The sequence below is a fragment of the Pelobates fuscus genome, chromosome 3 (genome assembly GCF_036172605.1).
Source record: "Pelobates fuscus isolate aPelFus1 chromosome 3, aPelFus1.pri, whole genome shotgun sequence".
Taxonomy (NCBI): Eukaryota; Metazoa; Chordata; class Amphibia; order Anura; family Pelobatidae; genus Pelobates; species Pelobates fuscus.
The window spans coordinates 197,913,700-197,932,977 of record NC_086319.1 but is presented as its reverse complement, the minus strand read 5'-3'; the positions used below and the strand labels follow the sequence as shown (position 1 = coordinate 197,932,977).

Below are 19,278 nucleotides of genomic sequence, written 5' to 3'. Positions count from 1 at the left end.
TATAGCTACAACATAGAACTAGAGAGCTTTACTTAGTGATGTATTCAGGCGTGGAGAGCAGCAAAACATAGAATATATACTATTTATTTGAGGCTTACAGTAATACATTTCTGCCTTGTGTCTTTTATATGAATATTATTTGCTGACTTCTCCTAACCATAAAGTGATCTCATAGATTAGTGTACTAGTAAATACAAGAAACTAAATGAAAAATGTTGTATTACAGAAAGCAATCTCCTCCGCTCCTGGAAATATCCCATCCAGCCACATCTCTGCAGGCAAGTCTAATAACATAATCGTTAGCTGTGTGTGAGTAATTGGTGTGCATGCATTTTACTGTGGATCCAGTAGCTGGGATCTCTTGTTGTATTAGATTGCAAGAGCTGGCAGATTACTTTAAAGGGGCACTAGAGTGTCAGGAACACAAACGTGTATTCCTGACACAATACTTCTAAAACCACCGTCCAGCACTGCCCATGGCTCTTTGTGTCTGGCCCACTCCCGATCCGCCTCCTTGGCTGACATAATCAGAATTGATTACTTCAGCCAATTCAATGTTAAAGCATTGAGATGCTATTGCGCATGGAGCACTACGCCAATCAGCATCTCCTCATAGACATGCACTGAGTCATTGCATGGGCAAAAGTAACATCTCAAGGACATACTTGGAAACCCTGAGCATATCTGACTGTACCTTTCATGTTTAAACACTTTATTATTATCTCTATGGGGAACATCCAGCGTCTCCATGCAGAGCATAGAGACGCTGAATGACAGTGCTGCATATTGTGCAGCAGTGCCCCCAGAAAGAACCTCTAATGGCCATTTGAGGAGTGACTGTAATGTAAACATTCTCTGAAAAGGCAGTGTTTACAGCAAAATGCCTGCAGGGACTGACTATAGACACCAGAACAATTACATTAAGCTGTAGGTGTTCTGGTAACTATAGTGTCCCTTTAACCTGCTTTTCAGTTTGCATTATGTTTTGTGATGAACAATAAAACTATTCTGTAATGAGCTATTTTGCCTGTTCCAATTATTCCAATTTATTTTCCCGTTCATCCCTTCACTGTGGCATTTTGGTTTGCTGCCTAGTCTTTTCATCAAGTGGCTGTAATTACAGTGTTGAATAAGAAGTTCTCTCCTTGTAGCAAATTACCAAAATTCACCCCGTGTATAAGTAATAACAGTTTTCGTTACGTCTCCTGCAGCCACACATCATCCATAATTACAGTGGTGTTTAAAGGTCTAATGACAGCGAACATTCAGAGAGTGTGGGATTTATTCATTGGAGCTGGATATATCATACCCTTACCTTGCATTCATGATGTACTCCTGCCACTTCTCTAAGTGATTTTTTTTTAATTCCTGCCTTATAATCTGACATGGTAGCAGTTGATACTAACTGATCTGTTGAATTAATCTGTATTGCCCACAATACACAGGAGCTGCATTCATCTGCTCCATCAAATTTTTAAATTGTAGTAAATCTGAGACGACTATAAAGCTGATCTGGATACTTGGGGTCGAATTTTAATTTGCAGAATTAACGAAAAGGCTAATTTGATGTTGTGCAAGCATTTGTAACAGCAGTTAAGCAACTTTAACTTTATTGTATCTATTTTGTGACTTTAAAGTAAAGTAACACTCTAGGGTGAGGAACACAAACAAGTATTCCTGACCCTATAGTGTCAACACCACCATTTAGGTGGCTTGCCCCCCACCCCTTAGAAGGGGCTAAAACATACCTATTTTCTAGCACCACAGGCGCTGCCCCCCCTTTGTAAGGAATGCATTGAATTGGTGAAATCGACCAGGAGGCAGGGGCGAGGCCAAACACTGTTTTGGTCAATCAGCAACTCCTCGTAGAAATGAATGAATCTATGAGACATTTCAGCGTCTCTATGCCTACTGTGCAGCACTGCCCCAGGAAACACCTCTAGTGGCCACTGGAGGTGTCCCGAGGGGGCAATGATTATACTCATCAGAACAAATATAATATGATGTAGTTCTATAGTGTCCCTTTAGGCAATCCACGTTTTTAATTAGGAATATTTTTTAGACCAAACGTAAGCTGCAAACATTGTAACAAGGCTGAGTGATACAAAAACTGGATACAAATGCAGAAAGATAAGTCCTGCGCTCACTCCCATCACTGGGCGGCAGCAATGACTACAGTACACATCAGCCCCAATAGATAGTAAAAACCAAAGAAAAACAAGTTACCTGCGCTCTCTCCTTAATCCCTATGTATTTTTAAACAAATGGAGTTTTTTTTTAGTTACCTCCAATGGCCATGAGAGGATGAACCCACCTGCCAACGTCAAGGCAGACCCCCCTAGGTGGGTCCTAACTCTAACCATTCACCTTGCTTCCTTGAGCCTCTGGCAAAAATCTCCAATGAGACTGAAAGCGGTGTTTTTTGTATCACTCAGCCTTGTTACAATGCAGCCGCCCATCCCATGTGTTCCCTATTAAGGGTTAATCATGTATAGGGGTGTATATAAAAAATACCCCTTTCTGTCTCATTAGAGATTTTTGACAGAGGCTCAAGGAAGCATGGTGAATGGTTAGAGTTAGGACCCACCTAGGGGGGTCTGCCTTGACGTTGGCAGGTGGGCTCATCCTCTCATGGCCATTGGAGGTAACTAAAAAAAAAAAACTCCATTTGTTTAAAAATACATAGGGATTAAGGAGAGAGCGCAGGTAACTTGTTTTTCTTTGGTTTTTACTATATATTGGGGCTGATGTGTACTGTAGTCATTGCTGCCGCCCAGTGATGGGAGTGAGCTCAGGACTTATCTTTCTGCACTTGTCAAGCTCTACTGGAAGATTTTTTTTATTTTATTTTTTCATTTGAAGAGCAAACTTTTAAACTTGCGTATACTTGCACAGTTAACAGATCACATTTACTTTATGCACACCATACCAGTGTTTCATATTGTGAGGCTATGCATGAAAAGCCTTACTGGAGGTATGCATTTTTTGGAACAGAAAACAATTACAGCCCGGTTCCCAAAAGAAAAGTTAAGTTCTAGATGTTGTGTATTTACTACAATTATCTGCATAGTGATTAAACTTATAAGCTCATGTACCTACCTTTGTGCTTTAAAGGTACACGCCACAAGAATGTGCTAGGCTTGAATTTAAAGCAGCACTATCACTGACTGTTTTGTCCCTCACACCAGTACATTGTGTTGTAGTGTTTATTGAAGTGACTAAAACTGCACACAATGCCATGTGTGCTACACTACAAATGCAGCACAACCTATAGCTATCTTTAACTTAGCTATTCAATTTTACACAAATGTCAGTAATGACAGTTACATAGTAACATGGCTGAAAAGAGTCTTGTGTCCGCCAAGTTCAGCCTTCCTCACATATGTTTTTGTTGTTGATCCAAAAGAAGGCAAAAAACCTAGTCTGAAGCGCTTCCAATTTTGCAACAAACTAGGAATAAATTCATTCTTGACCTCAAAATGGCAGTCGGATATCTCTTTGGATCAAGGAGTTTTTCCTCCTCTCAAGTTCCTCATCTATATGGGGATTTTCTTGTTTGTTTTCGGTTTCTTATTTGGGGGGAGGGAGGGTAATGTTTGCAAAAAAATAAACTAATTTTGTTTTCTTGCCCATTTAATACCCAGCCCTCTGTTTTACTTTATTTTTTATGCTTCCTTTTTGATGATGTTTTTTTTTTTTTTTAAACAGACCAGAACAGGCCATCTCAGCCCTCCACTTTAGCAGTACAGAGTTCTTCAGAAGATGAAAGTGACAGTGAGCTAGATAACTCACAGGTACTGATGCTTCTATTCTTCCTGCCATAACATCTTGTGACATTTGTTGTGTCTCTACCATTTCAATGCATGTATTATTTCCAAACACTTAACCGCTTAAGGACTGAGCCAAATGTACACGTTGTGATCAAAATGTAAACGTCAACAAAAACTTGAATTTGCGCTACATGTCCAGGTGTAATTCACCTCGTTCGTATTATGAGCACTCACTTATTATATATAATTTTATTCAGGGGAAACAGGGCTTTAATTTACATAAAATATTTAGTTATGTAACAATTTAATATGAATAAAATATTTAAAAATGGGAGAAAATAAGAATTTTAAAACTCTTTTTAGTTCTGCGTGACATTTTAACTGTGAATATCATAATACTGTTTGCTTTTACTGCAATAAAATGCACATATTTGTATTCAGCGATGTCTCACGTGTAAAACAGTACCCTCTGTGTACAGTATGTACAGGTTATTACAAAAGAAAAAGGGTAATAGGCGCTCACTATAGAAACCAGGCAGCAGTATACAGGACAAGGATTCCCCAACCTTGTGAGTGAAATAGTTGAAAGAGAGAGGGCGTATACCGCGCTTATAGTATTACAAATAAAATATACAAAGATACATACATATGTTCTTGAGTATTTCAATTAGTCGTGACCTCAAAGGGAAATACAAATAGAAAAATAATAATAGCGCAATACAGCAAAAATATTTATAGAGATAAATGATAAGAAACTAAGTACAGTCCACTCACATGAAGTAGAGCTATAACAGAGCTCTACTGTGAAAGCGCTTGGACGGTACAATCCCCGTCTTGGGATTCGTGGTGGTTGCCGCAGTTGTATTCAAAGGTGCCAAATATGGAGTTGGTATAAAAAGAAAAAATAGCAGCAATATGGTGAAGTAAGTCCAAGTGGTAGAATAAAATAGTAAAAAGTAATGTACTTACACTTTCTAGAGCATGAAACCTGCTCTAGTGTGAACAGCTTGGGTGGTATGATCCCCACCAAGGATATACAGGATACCAGGAAATGAAGATAATAAAAAAGTAACTTAAAAGTATACTTTAATGTAAACAGACTAGACAATGAATATAGATATAAAATATAATATATAAAATATAGTCCCACTTAACGCGTTTCGCCTGATAGGCTTCTTCAGACTCGGCGCTGGGGACTCTCCTCCCTCTTCCGACGAATGCGCGCATTCAGTCATTCCATAGGAAAGCATTTCTCAATTCTTTCCTATGGACGTTGGCATCTTCTCACTGTGAAAATTACAGGGAGAAGCAGCTCCAGCGGCTGTCAATGAGACATCCACTAGAGGCTGGATTAACCCTAATGTAAATATAGCAGTTTCTCTGAAACTGCTATGTTTACAGCTGCAGGGTTAACCCTAGATGGACCTGGCACCCAGCTTCATTGAGCTGACCAGACCACTTCATTGATTCCTGCAAGGAATAAAAAAGGTATTTTACTTATCTTTTGATGATCTCAGCCAATCCAATGCTTTCACATAGGAAAGCATTAGGAGGCTAGTGCATATGCGCGGCAAAATGCGGTACTGTACCGGTCATATGGTAATTCTGAGACCATATGATAGAAATAGTAGTGTATTTATCGATTTGATCAGAAGTGCCTCAGTATTTCAAAGGCTAATTTACATGTGGAGTAAATATAAAGAAACATAATATAGTGTTGTAATACAGTAGAGTACAGCAGTGTTGTAGTGTTTTTTGTTTTTTGTTTTTTGTTTTTTTTTAAAGTGGCACTCACCCCCATATTAAAAATGAAGCTTAAATAAATTATTTTATGAAATACTCTTTATGACTGAGTTAGAATTTCACTGAAATTTCAACCCAGTCCAGTGATAGGCAGAGACAGTGTAGGGACTACTATATCTCTGTATTTCTCCTCTGCCTGACTTTCTTTGACAATCTAATTTGGCGGGAAAGAACAAGAAAAGAGGGGTGGCAATTTTTTTTTTTTTCAGGTAGCTTAAAATATGAGCTGATCTATGAGGAGACTGACCCTGATGGCAGGTTTCTTATAGTGATAGTTCGAATTAATGATATTTTGTATACTTTAGTAAATGTTTATGCTCCAAATCAATCCCCATACAGATTTTTGGGAAATTTGATGCAAAAGATTGACCGCGTATCGTCTGGTAGCCTAATCATCGGGGGGGACTTTAACTGCATCATAGATGATAAAATAGATAGGAATAGAACCAAGTCCGTTCACACAGACGGCAAGCAAAGAACAGGTCTATCAATGATGCAGACTATTTTGGCAAAAAACTGTTTATATGATGCCTGGAGAACGTCTAATCCAGAAGCGAGAGATTATACGTTTTTTTCAAATGTTCATCAGACATACACTAGAATTGATTACTTTTTGGTAAAATCTGAAATTTTGGAGCGAGTTAAGAAGGTGACAATTGGACCTATAACATGGTCCGACCATGCACCTGTAAGTTTAGTCATAAAAAATAATCCTGAATATAAATGTAGAGACAAATGGAGACTTAATGAAAACTTACTAAAATCAGAAACTAATGTAGAAGAACTGCGCACTCAGACTAGAGATTTTTTTGAAATTAACGATACAGGGGATGTCTCCAATGCCATGCTATGGTGTACTTTTAAATCATATATGAGAGGATGCCTCATAAAAATGGGCGCTATTATAAAAAAAAAGAAAGGAAAAGAGCTCAACGAGCTTTATATTGATCTGGCAAAACAAGAACGCTTACATAAACTCACCATAGATTATAAAATTTTGGAGGATATTAAAGAGATTAGGGGAAAAATATTAGTAAGAACTCAAGAAAAGATTAACAAAGCTATGTTAACTCTAAAACAGAGATGGTACTATGGAAATAATAAAACAGGGAAAAGTCTTTCAAATAAATTAAAAAATAAAAATAAACTTCAATCTATAAACTATATAACAGTTGGAAGTAAAAAAAATTTTTCTCCAACCCAAATAGCCAAAGCATTTGAAGACTATTATAAAAGCCTATACAATATAAAATGTAATGAGCCATCTGAGGGCGAGACAAAACAGTTTCTGGATAAATTGAGCTTACCAACAATATCTTTGGAGAAATTGAGTCAACTAAATGCCCCTTTTTCTATTCAGGAGATTAGTAATACCATTAAAGCACTAACAGCAGGTAAAGCACCAGGCCCAGATGGCTTCTCTTCAATCTTTTATAAAAAATTAAGTGATATAATCTCTCCATATATATTAAGAACATTTGAAGATTTTGCTAATCATAAAGCCATCCCAACGGAATTACTCCAGGCCTCTATAATACCAATCCCTAAGTTAGACAAGGACCCTACGTACACTTCGAATTATAGACCAATTTCTCTTATCAATTTGGATATCAAAGTTTACTCTAGAATTTTGGCCGATGGACTAAAACAAATCATACCCAACATTGTACATTTAGATCAGAGCGGGTTTGTAGAGGGTAGGGGCACATCTGATAACATTAGGAAATTACTGAATGTCCTATATCATGCAGACCAAAGTTTGTCTCCTTTTGCTGTGGTTACCCTCGATGCCGAGAAGGCCTTCGACCGGGTTAACTGGAAGTACATGGAAGAAGTACTGAGGGCCTTCGGCATCGAGGGTTTCTTTAAGGAGTGCACAATGGCGCTATATAAGGATCCTCAAGCCAAAGTATCAGGATACATGTTTCAATAAAACTGGTTCCCTATTAGAAATGGGACGCGACAGGGATGCCCTTTGGCACCCCTGTTATATATCCTTTCCATAGAACCGTTGGCAGCCGCGATTAGACAGAACGAAGACATCAGCGGGCTAAAAGTGAATAAGATGGAGAACAAAATTGCATTATATGCAGATGATGTTCTACTGACCCTTGCAGATCCTATTAGATCTATCCCAGCCGTATTTCGGCTTATTAACGTGTTTGGTATACACTCAGGTTATAAAATAAATATAAAGAAAACACAAATCCTGATAAAAGGCCTAAGTGGACCAGGCGTAGACAAACTCAAAAAAGATTTTAAATGCGACTGGGAAGTAAGGAACATAAAATATTTAGGGGTAAAACTATCTCTAGATTATAGAGAAACTGGAGAACTTAATTATACTGATATTGCCATCCACTTTAGGAACATCTTAAAAAATTGGCAGGGATTGGAACTTTCTTGGTTGGGTAGGATTGAAGCAGTAAACTTCTATCTCCTTCCTAAGTTGACATTTTTATTTAGTAATCTCCCGTTGAGGGTGTCATGCCAGACGATACGCGGTCTTCAAAGGCAATTATCAAATTATATTTGGCAAGATAGGAGACCTAGAGTCTCATTGGAAATACTACAGAGAGACTGGAAAGAAGGGGGGACTTGTTTCCCAGACATACAGAAATTATATATGAACAATATGGTAGCACACCTAATTAAGTGCGACAATTTTACAATGGCTAGACCAAATTGGTTAGATATTGAAAAATCAGATCTCGGTGACATTGAACCTCTATCGCTCTGGTGGTGCGACAGTGAATTTTTAAAAAATATAAGATCTAGCAATCCGATGAATAATACAATGATTTATATCGTTAAGCACTTGAAAAAGAAATACGGAACAAAACACATATCACTAAATGCCCCATTAACAACCCTAAAACTTTATATAAAGGATATAAATATCCAAGAATGGGAAAATGGTGGAGTAGTAAGAATAGCGGAACTTTTAAATAATAATAAAATGTTGCCATTTCCAATATTACAATCCAAATATAACCTCCCTTCGAAGGAAATTTTTAATTATTTAAGAATAAAATCCTTTACTATGGGAACAGACTTTTCGGAAAGTTCTCTAATTGACCAGTTTGTAGAATTTCTTTATAAAAAAAAAATTGCTTCCAGATATAATCAATTCGTAAGAAGTCAAAGGCAAATAGATAAAGCGCCAGCAATGAATAAATGGGAGCAAGAACTTAATTTTTCATCCTCGGTGGAGGACTGGTTGTTGGGTTTACAAGCAGTAAAAAGATATATACATGGGGTGAACATACAGGAAGTGTACTTCAAACTAGTATACCGTTGGTACCTGGTGCCTACTCGCCTTCATAGATTTCAACCCACACTCCTACCAGACTGTTGGAGATGTGGTAGGGAGTTAGGTTCATTCTCCCACATCTGGTGGGACTGTGAGGAGTTGAAACCTATGAAACTAATCCTAGCGGAATTGGTAGACTTTATGTTCGAGGTTCGGACTGCGATCACGCCTCAAATGTTTTTGTTTCTTTTAGATTTACCAAAAAGCAACATAAAACTAAAAATTCTTATGATTCATATCTGTATGGCAATAAAAATAGTTATGGCCAGAAATTGGAGAAATATGGGTGCGTTAAATTGGCAGGATATATGTACACAGATTGATTACCAACGCAGCATGGAAGCTGGGATAGCCCTAAACAAGATATCTAGAGAAAAATATAATGAAGTCTTGGGTCCCTTGGGTTAGATTTATTAACCATAAAACTCAAACCCCCCCCCGCCCCCCTTATATAGATAGCTACCCGCAGGCAGTAGAGAAAATGGGATGTATGGATAAGATGTAATGCATGGTATGTTTGTATGGCTGTAGATACAGCAGAATACTGGCAGATGTTAATTAGAAGCACGGCCCGACTGTTATTTATAATTATCGATTGTATTACTATTGTAAAGTAACTTTTTGTACTGTGTTTAAAATTTATAGTTGAAAGCTGTATCTGTACTTGAATGAATTTTTTTTTTAAAATAAAGATTTATATATATAAAAAAAAAAGAATTTCAACCCAGTCCAGTGATAGGCAGAGACAGTGTAGGGACTACTATATCTCTGTATTTCTCCTCTGCCTGACTTTCTTTGACAAAAGGTGCAGTCTAAGAGTCAATTCCCCCATCTGTCACCAGTGACAGCTGCAGGGAATTTGCTGTCTATGGAGGTCCATAGACCTCAATGTGTACAATCCCTTACCGGCACCTCTCCCCCTGCCACTGGACCACTACCCCAAGCGGTAACAGTGCCACATTAAGTTTGTATTGAATTTGTAATAATTATGTTTTCTATATTTGCGCCACATGTAACATTGGCCTCTGATATTAAACAAAGTCCCTTTCTTTACTGTGCGTATGTATTTTCAGTAATTTTCTGTACATATAGGTTGTGTATTCTCTTTTTGTTTAGGACTGAATAGTCATCTGTCCTTTTTGCTGTCTTTTTATTTTTAAGGGTTACTCCAAGCAACATGCTTTTATAAGTGGTCATGGTGGTAGGAGTCAATATGTTCAGTTTTTCTGATTGAAATAATACTGCACATACTGAGATATCGGCACTTGTGTACTGGGGCTAGTTGCACACCTGCCAAATATCAGTTCTGTAAATAAAGTGTTTGACATCACTGCACACTGGCAGTGAACGTATTGAGTTTCTTGGATGTCCCCTCCTTCCCTTCTTGTGTGCAGCCCTACCGCCTACCCAGTAGAAAGTACACAGAACGTCCTGTGTCTCTTCCCATTCCCTCTTTCCCTCCCATTGCATTCTCTTTGAATCAGTTAAATGGTTCCATCAGAAGCTTGTTTGTGAGAAGTTTTTGATTTGACCTCATGCGGCTGATATGACGTCAAAAAGGAGAGTGGAAATCTGCACCAGGAGCTTCTTTTGCCTGGCGCTGTATTCAGGAATATCTTTTTCTTTTTTGTCTACCTCCTTTATAGTTATAGTGGTGGGGGACCTCAAAATAATACCAAATAGGTAATTATTCATTAAAAAAAATAAACATTAAGAAAAGTTGAAGTAACCTTTTAAAGTGTTTCGGAAAAAAGGTGTTAATTCTCTTAGACAATATCCTTGGTTTAAGCTTTCAAAGTTCTATTAATGCTTGAAGGCCATTCGTTATCACTAACTATTCAGGACACTTACTTCATATGGAGGTTAAATGTCAGGAACATAAAATCCTTCCGTATCCTTTTGTATATTTTTTATTAGGAACATGTTGGCCAGCAGACTATTAATATGAGCATTATGGTTCTCCTTTTCTTTATTCTCTCAGGCACTCCTCAAAACACCATTGCCCACACAAGCCTCCTCACAGAAAGTAAAAACGGACAAAAAGAACAAACAAACTTCAGCTCCTAACAAAGAAAAGAAAAAAAACAAATCAAAACCCAAAGGAAAGCCTACAGCCACACCTGCTCAACTTTCAAGTAAGTTACCATGTTAAGTATATTTTTCCCAAAAATGTTTTTTTTGCTTTTTCTTGTTGGACAGGGTTTTTTTTCAACAGCAAATCCCTTCAAATACAAATATTTATTTTCAATGTACGACTTAGAGACTAACTCTATGGTTTTACGTATAGCAAAGCAAGCCTATTTTTTCAAAGCATAGCCTTTCATTGCTGTCCAAATTTGTATGCCTCATGTGAGACTTACACATGATCTCAGCAGGAGAAAAGGCTCAAATTGGTTGTGTAAACCTCATAGGGACTACACCATATGCACTTTGGCAAACTGTGTTGGTCGGGAAGCAGTGCGTGCGCATTAGGCCCTTGCCATATGAGGATTTCACTGACAATGGATGTTCTCATGCATAACGTGAGGACGTCCAGCATTAGTTAGACAAATTGTCTGCTAAACTCCTGGAAGTGCCTCTAGTGGCTGTCTGGTCCTGCAATGTAAAAATGAGTTTCTTATACAGCAATATTTTCCATTGCAGGACTAAGTGAGACCACGACATTGCACCCTGATGACTTCAGTGCGCTGCAGTCGTCTGGGTGCCTATAGTGTCCCTTTAAAAGAACACTCCAAGCACCATAACCACTACTGCTTTAGTGGTTATGGTACCATGAGTACCCCCTGTGCCTTCCCATTGTAAGTAGTCATAACTCTTTATGAATGGCTTGAATTCTTTTCGGAAATGGGGTTGCAGAATGCCTTTTCCAACCTGCACTAACAACGCTGGACAGCTAGTAGATCTTCAGCAGGGCAATGTAGGCAGCAGGGGTGTGGCAGGGTGCCCCTAGCACCATAACCTACAATGAGCTTTAATTGTTATGGTGCTTGGAGTGTTCCTTTAAATAATGCTGTATCATTTACTTAAATAGTGAAAAACATATCAAAATACTCCTCAAAAATGCCCTACTTCTATGACTGATTTGAATCTCATCTGCTTATTATCCACTCTAGTGCTTGAATCTGAAGAGGAGACTGTACAAGCCTTGCTGGAAGGAAGAAGTCCCAAAAAAAACAAGGTAAAAAATGATGGATCAAAGAAGAAAGTGTCAACATCAAAGGTGGGGACTGCCCCAGTACTCCCTGAACAGGACCATAATAAGCATGGATTGACTCCCGCTCTTCCACAGCCACTCCTACCAGTGACTGTCACACCTCTCCTGCAATCTGAAAAGAAGAGCAGTAAGAAAAGAAAACTCCCCACAGAGGACGGACTTGCCAAGAAGAAAGCCAAACTTGACAAAAAAGCAAAGAAGGAAAAGAAGAGAGGGAAAAAATCTAAAATGGTTGAGGGAGAAGCAGGAGTCTTGGAACCTAAGGCTAAATCCTCCAAAAAGGACAAAAAGAAATCTGATAAGTCAAAGAAAAGTATGTATTTTGTTTTTGTTTGAGAGAACAATCATTTAAGGTGCTGCAGAACAAAAATATACAGCCTAACAATTTGCTCATTATTTTCAGCAGACAGTTACTTGATTTAAAAAATGTTTTTTATTACATAATGTGATTTAACTAATGACAAGGGCTGTTTTGTACCTTAAAGAGTAACTTTGGCTCCTTAACAACTTCACATCAATAAAGTTATGTGTTATGGAGTTCCTGCATGCCATCTTACCTTACGGCGCTAAGCCTTTTTCAAATGGTCTAATAAAAAGGTTCTTTCCCCTGGTGCCCATCATATCACAAATCTATCTTTTCATGCAAAAACTGGTGCCCTCAGCCGATCACTCGCCTCCCAAGCCAAAGCTTTCCTATTATATTAGCAGCCAAGGAGAGAGGAGTGAGGATGCGGCTTGATAGGCATCTGCGACATAACTTTGGAGTTATTAAACACTGGAAAAAACATTGGTAGATAAGATGGCACAAGTAGACTTCAGACCCCATGACCACTTCATTGAGATTTAAGAACAAGAGCAAAATTATGTGTTCAAAAGTAATTTCCCTCTTACTTATTAAATTCACAAACACTTGTTATACCAAATGCAAAGGACACAATTGTGCTTTCTTTTTATACCCAATCTAAATATATAACTCATTTAGTGGAGGGGGTAATTTTCACAGTTCTACTTGTTAGAATTTCTTTACTAGTGCAGCAAAATTTAAAAAAAAACATGTAAATATATGAAAATTCTAGGCATATGAGGTCTCAAAATCAGCACACATGGATTATTCTATATTTTACACAGTTGCAGGTCATATAACTTTTTTACAGCAGGGCGTTTTCACATTTTGAGATGTGGAGTATTTAACACAGTTGTCACTGTGTTTATGTCTTAAAATATAATGTAGTTATAAAAAAAGACAATTTAAGTATTACTCTATGGAACGTCTTACGCTTTTGATGTAGTCATGTGACCAATCTCTGCCAGAAAATAGGTAACATCCTGTTTTAACACATACAGGCACAACATTGAATTTTTGTTAGGAATTTTGTAAACCTGATTTATTCTACTATGGTAATATCCACAAAAAAGTGTTCACTGAGAACTTATTGGGTAGTTGCTTAGGCCTCCATTTTGAACTGGTGTAGTGTAAAGGGCTAGCCGATAAAACTTTTGGGGAATAGGATTATGGGCATGTTCTGCACCTAAAACCTCTTTCACCCACAGTCATTTTAAAGTAAGAGGCATGTGCAAATAAAAATATATTTTTTTTGTTTGTGAGAAACTCATCCCATTGCTGCTATATAATACAATGATGAAGGGATTACGTTTTCTTTGTGTCACTTAAAATTGCAGAGAATGAGAGTAGACTTTTACCTGTGTTGGAAATGGATTTCATTTTTCTAATTTTCTTTATATAAAATTTTCATACAAAAGGAAATTACTGCATTTGCATAGATAGTGAAAAGCTTTCATGTGAGAAAAACATCCATACAATAGTATGAAATATACATTCCAAAAACTGTAGTGATGCCATTGGGGTGGCACTAGTAGTATCATAGAGTGTGTTTTTTTTTTTTTCTTCACCTTTTTTCTCTTTGATTCCTTTCAGTCTCCAAATCCCGGTGGTTTTTCTTTTAAAACCATGAAAGAACACTAAAGCTTTAAGTAATAAAAAGCTGCTTTCACGATGACCATCCAATCCAGTCCTTCTCTTATAGGAGCATTGTGGAGGAGTTGCGTGTATGTTGCCAATGAAATGCTTCTGATAGAATCCAGTGCTTCTATGGATTGCGTTCGATGATGTTTGACATCTTCATAGACTTTGAACATGACTTGACCGAGTGAAACTCCATCATTGCAGTGCAAGTGCCTCTAGTGGCTGTCAGGAAGAGGCGTGTCTAACCAATCAATAATACCATATCTTTTGCCCTTCCTTAAAGGAACCCTCTGGGCACCAACACATCCTACATGAATTATATGAGCTTTGGCCTCATATTTTCTCCATGTTCAAATGTCACTACTCATGCTTTCACAAAACATTCTCCCTGAGGCTGTGTAGTTTAACCAATGAGCGATCAGTGTGAACTGAACTACTGACCTGAGTCGATCCTACAACCAGTCACGTTTTCTTATTATCTGTATCTGTTTCGAAACCCTGCTGGTGGGAAAGATGACATATAATAGGACAACAGCTCTGCTTACACTGATCTCTGATTGGCAGAGTTGAGCATTTACAATCAGGAAGAGGTGTTGTGAAAATGGGGGGGTGTCTAAGAGAATGGCACTATGCCTTATAAAGCTGAGAAACTTAAATTTAAGGGAGTGCACACAAGTGTTGAAGAAGCTAGTATCACTAAAGGATATTTGAAAGCATGAGTATTTGTGTCACTGCAAATATTTTTTTATATTTTTTTTGTTCCCTGGCTTCGTAAATTAGGCATATTGGAATTAATTTATTTGTTCTGTATTGTTCTTACAGAAAAGAAGGAATCCAAAGACAAGAAAAAGAAAAGCGGAGAGAAAACTGACCCAAAAGCTGCACAAACTGAGGGGACACACATTTCTAGTACTGACAAAACGTCTAAGCCTAAGAAAAAGGTAAGTATTCTTTTATATTTCAGAACAATGCATGCGGCTGTGCTGCAGTAGATTACCCAACAAACTCTATAAACAATAAAGTAAAGTTTTAAAGTAATAAATATATTTTTTGTTTGAAGCAATATATATTTCTGTATATATGTGTGTGTATATGTATATATACTATCAAAAAGAGAATCCTCAGATGTCAAAAGTAGCTGGACAGAAGAATAAATTCAACTTCCAACACACATTTAACTAGAGGTGTGCCCATATAGGGAGGTATATAGCTCAATAGTCATGATTATACCGTATGGAAAAATAAATAAAATAAAAAAACTTTATTAAAGAAATACGTAAAAACAACAGAAAAAACAGGGACAGACAGTGCTACCCACAGAGGGTCTAGGTCGTAGCTAGAGTCTAATTGTAAGTATAAAATTAGGGTCTAATGTCAAATGACAGATAGGTATCGCGATAGGTATAGTATAGACAGTACACAATGTCTATGTATGAGGGGTTTACATCTGTTATACCCAGGTACTACTAGTAGTAGGAGCAACCCTGAAGATATATATAATTAGCAATGTAAATCCCTCTCAATATAAGGGTAATCGTAAGCCTATATAACCTAAGCTGTTTGCTTGTAAGCAATAGTCTGTATAGTAGAATCAGGTAAAGGAGACAACTCCAGATCCGTAAGTATGTTGATGAATGAATTAAATCATAGGAGCCTGAAGTGTCACATATCTTATACCTGAGGTACATGTATCTGTGGCCACCATAGCAGTAGGTCTAAAAGCACTAAGAAAGCTATGTATAGTATATAGACTTTAGACCATATGCTGGACTCAGGTAAAGTAGGCAAACCCAGGTGAATCTAATATTAGTAGAGGAATTGATTCACAATTTTAGGAGTGCCAGATATCTTATACCTGAGAAAAAGATAAAGGTACTATATAGTGACCACAGTAACAGACCAAATTAAAGTTTTAGGAAAACGTAATAACGGTGGTTGTAGGCAAATAGACTTATGGAACAGTCCCTAGATCACCCATCTCGTAAACATGGTAAATAGACTTATGGAACAGTCCCTAGATCACCTATCTCATAAACATGGTAAAGTACTGTGAGGGCAAAAAGGCACCCTAAAGTCCTAAGTCACCTATCTAGCGAACCCAAAAGAAATTCTGAACGTTACTAAATGCCGGTTTCCCAACATGAGAACTAATCAGATAGTCCAGCACGACCCACAACCCGTGAGACCAAACCCATAGTGGTTAAAAAAAAGCTAACTAGGAGTTCAAAACAGGCATGGTAATCGCCTGTAGACCTAGCTAAAGCGTCCTTGCTGACGCGCGTTTCGGCGCTATGTGGCGCCTTTATCAAAATATATACTACATATAAGATCCAGTGCACTCGCTCATCCACTAAACAGCAATTTCAAGTCTTACAGAATGTAATAATTTAATTTAAAAACACCTCACCGAAATATAATGGGGGTTTAATTACAGTATATGATCATACATTGCATAAGCCTGCCACAACGTCAATGTTCCCCATTCTTGGCAGGTCCTACTTTAGCAGCCTAATGCGTGATCTTATGAGACTAATCCACTTACTTGGGAAATGCTTCTTACTGATCAAGGTTAAATAGGGTCCTTGAATGAGGCACCTGTGACAGGGAGAGGTGCAAAAGTATATATATATATATATATATATTATACAATACAATATACACAAACCAGTGCACTCGCTTATTAACTAAGCAGTGATTTCAAATCCTAAATAGTACTATTTAAAAACACCTCACCTAGGTAACAAATAATGGGGGTTTGGTTACATTATATGATCATACATTGCATAAGCCTACCAACTGCATCAAAGTACCCCATTCTTGGCAGGTCCTACTCTAGCAGCCAATATATATTATATTATATATATATATGTGTGTGTGTGTGTGTGTGATAAGGAAAACTTGTGATGCATTTAACGGGCTAATACCTAGATGGAAATTGGTACCTAAATGTAACTTAAGAAAAATTGTCAACTGTTTTTTTGGGGGGAATTTCAACACTAAAACTGTGTAAAAAAAAAAAAATTCAGAGCAACTGGAGCCCTAGTGCGTTTCTCCACCCTAAATTTAGCATATGTTCTCAAATATTGTTGCAAGTCTTTTCCTTTGCCAGTTTTTAATATTTACCTCTGGAAGCTCAATTCCAGCCAGATTGAGCAGAGCTTTCTGCCAGACTGGGACGTAGGTTATGTGACCTTTTTGTTTGAGACATACACAATCTAGTGACTTGTAGATGTCAATTTTTAGTTTGCATATTATCTATATTTTTATTTTAGCAAGTAGATGATTTCCATCTCCCTTTTTCTTTCCCCTTAAATATAAACGATCATGCTCAGTGACTTTGAATAGCCATCGAGAACTTTTATTCGAATTAGGTAGATCGTGTGAATCTTAATTAGTCCTTCTGGGTTGGTAATATTTGCCCCTTTTGATGTCATTTATATAATATTTTGTAATTTGTATATTATATTTATATCTGTATGTGCATTGTAAATCCAAAATTACAGCCCGAAACAGGTTCTCATTGCTGCATGACCATTCAGAATAAGCTTATGATTTGAAAAATAGAAATTCTCAAATAATTTTCAGCTCCCAAATATGATATCATAATTATATTGTACTAGTAAAGAGTAAAAACATGTACATATCCTCCACACTTAAATGGAGACTGAATGATTCCTGAAAGAAAATTTAATTGTGAATCAATTTACAAAAAAAAAGGTTAAAATAACTTTTTTCACGGCCACGCTACACAGAGTGCCTGGCAGGAAGGAACAATGTGCACCTACCTCCTGCCGGTCACTCTGATCTAGCGCCCCCCCGGGACTGTGTGCCCTAAGGCGGCTGCTTGTTCCGCCTTATGGACGTGCCGGCCCACCCATTCATTATCAGCCGATAAGATCGTCAAAACCGATCATCGGTCGATCCCTAATTTGCGTCAAGGATTTAAATGGCCACTCTAAGCACCATTCCTAGTACAGGTAGGTTAGCCCTGCTCTTAGCTTTTGCTCCCTCCCAACGTTGGACTGATGTGTAGAAATAATGTGGAAGTATAATTTCCACATTATCCATGTGGCTTTATAGGTTGAGTGTCCAAGAGAGAACTACCGGTAATTATTGTCAAACGTCTTCAAAATCAGACAAGTCACAGGAAAGCAACAACATGACCTCTACAGTGAGAATTATTTATGATGGATAGAGTGCCCCTGTAACTGCATAGTTTGTATACTTAAGGTTGCAAGACATTATTAGTAGGGATTGGCTGATTATCCATTAGGGTATTATATACACACACTACACAAACACACTCTGCATTCATTATATACAAATACACTGCATTCACTATAAGCACACTACACACACACTGCATTCACTTTAAGCACACTACACGCACACACTGCATTCACTTTAAGCACACTACACGCACACACTGCATTCACTTTAAGCACACTACACGCACACACTGCATTCACTTTAAGCACACTACACGCACACACTGCATTCACTTTAAGCACACTACACGCACACACTGCATTCACTTTAAGCACACTACACGCACACACTGCATTCACTTTAAGCACACTACACGCACACACTGCATTCACTTTAAGCACACTACACGCACACACTGCATTCACTGCATTCACTTTAAGCACACTACACGCGCATTCACTGCATTCACTTTAAGCACACTACACGCACACACTGCATTCACTTTAAGCACATTACACGCACACACTGCATTCACTTTAAGCACATTACACGCACACACTGCATTCACTTTAAGCACACTACACGCACACACTACATTCACTCTACACGCACACTACATAGTCACTGCATTTACTTTACACACTACACAAACGCACACTGCATTCACTAATCAAATACTCACTGCATCCACTACACACACACACACATTCTTGAAAACATAAAAAATTCTGGCTGTATATTTTGTGCATTTACCTTAATAAAAAATTTTTTGCAAAGAAATAAAAAAATGTTTAGTTAACATTTTATTTGTGTAGAAATTATTTATTTTTTCAAAATGGTAAATGTACAGAATATTGGTAAATTATCGGCTTTCGGCCTGAAAGTTCAGTTTAATCGGTATCTGCTCTAAAAAAACAATATTGGTCGATCCCTAATTATTAGGCAACATATAGAACCTGGACATCTTGCATCAACCCAATCCCTG

General features: G+C 37.7%; 1 protein-coding gene across 6 annotated transcripts in view; it reads left to right on the top strand.

Moving 5' to 3' along the window:
• TCOF1 (treacle ribosome biogenesis factor 1) overlaps window positions 1-19,278 on the top strand; it is a 106,173-nt gene that overhangs the window by 74,685 nt on the left and 12,210 nt on the right. For all 6 annotated transcript variants that reach the window (XM_063447888.1, XM_063447887.1, XM_063447886.1 and 3 more), the window contains 5 exons: window positions 227-278; window positions 3,709-3,794; window positions 10,868-11,021; window positions 12,000-12,413; window positions 14,907-15,025. In XM_063447888.1, coding sequence (XP_063303958.1) covers window positions 227-278; window positions 3,709-3,794; window positions 10,868-11,021; window positions 12,000-12,413; window positions 14,907-15,025 — 825 coding nt within the window. The remainder of the gene's footprint in view (window positions 1-226; window positions 279-3,708; window positions 3,795-10,867; window positions 11,022-11,999; window positions 12,414-14,906; window positions 15,026-19,278) is intronic.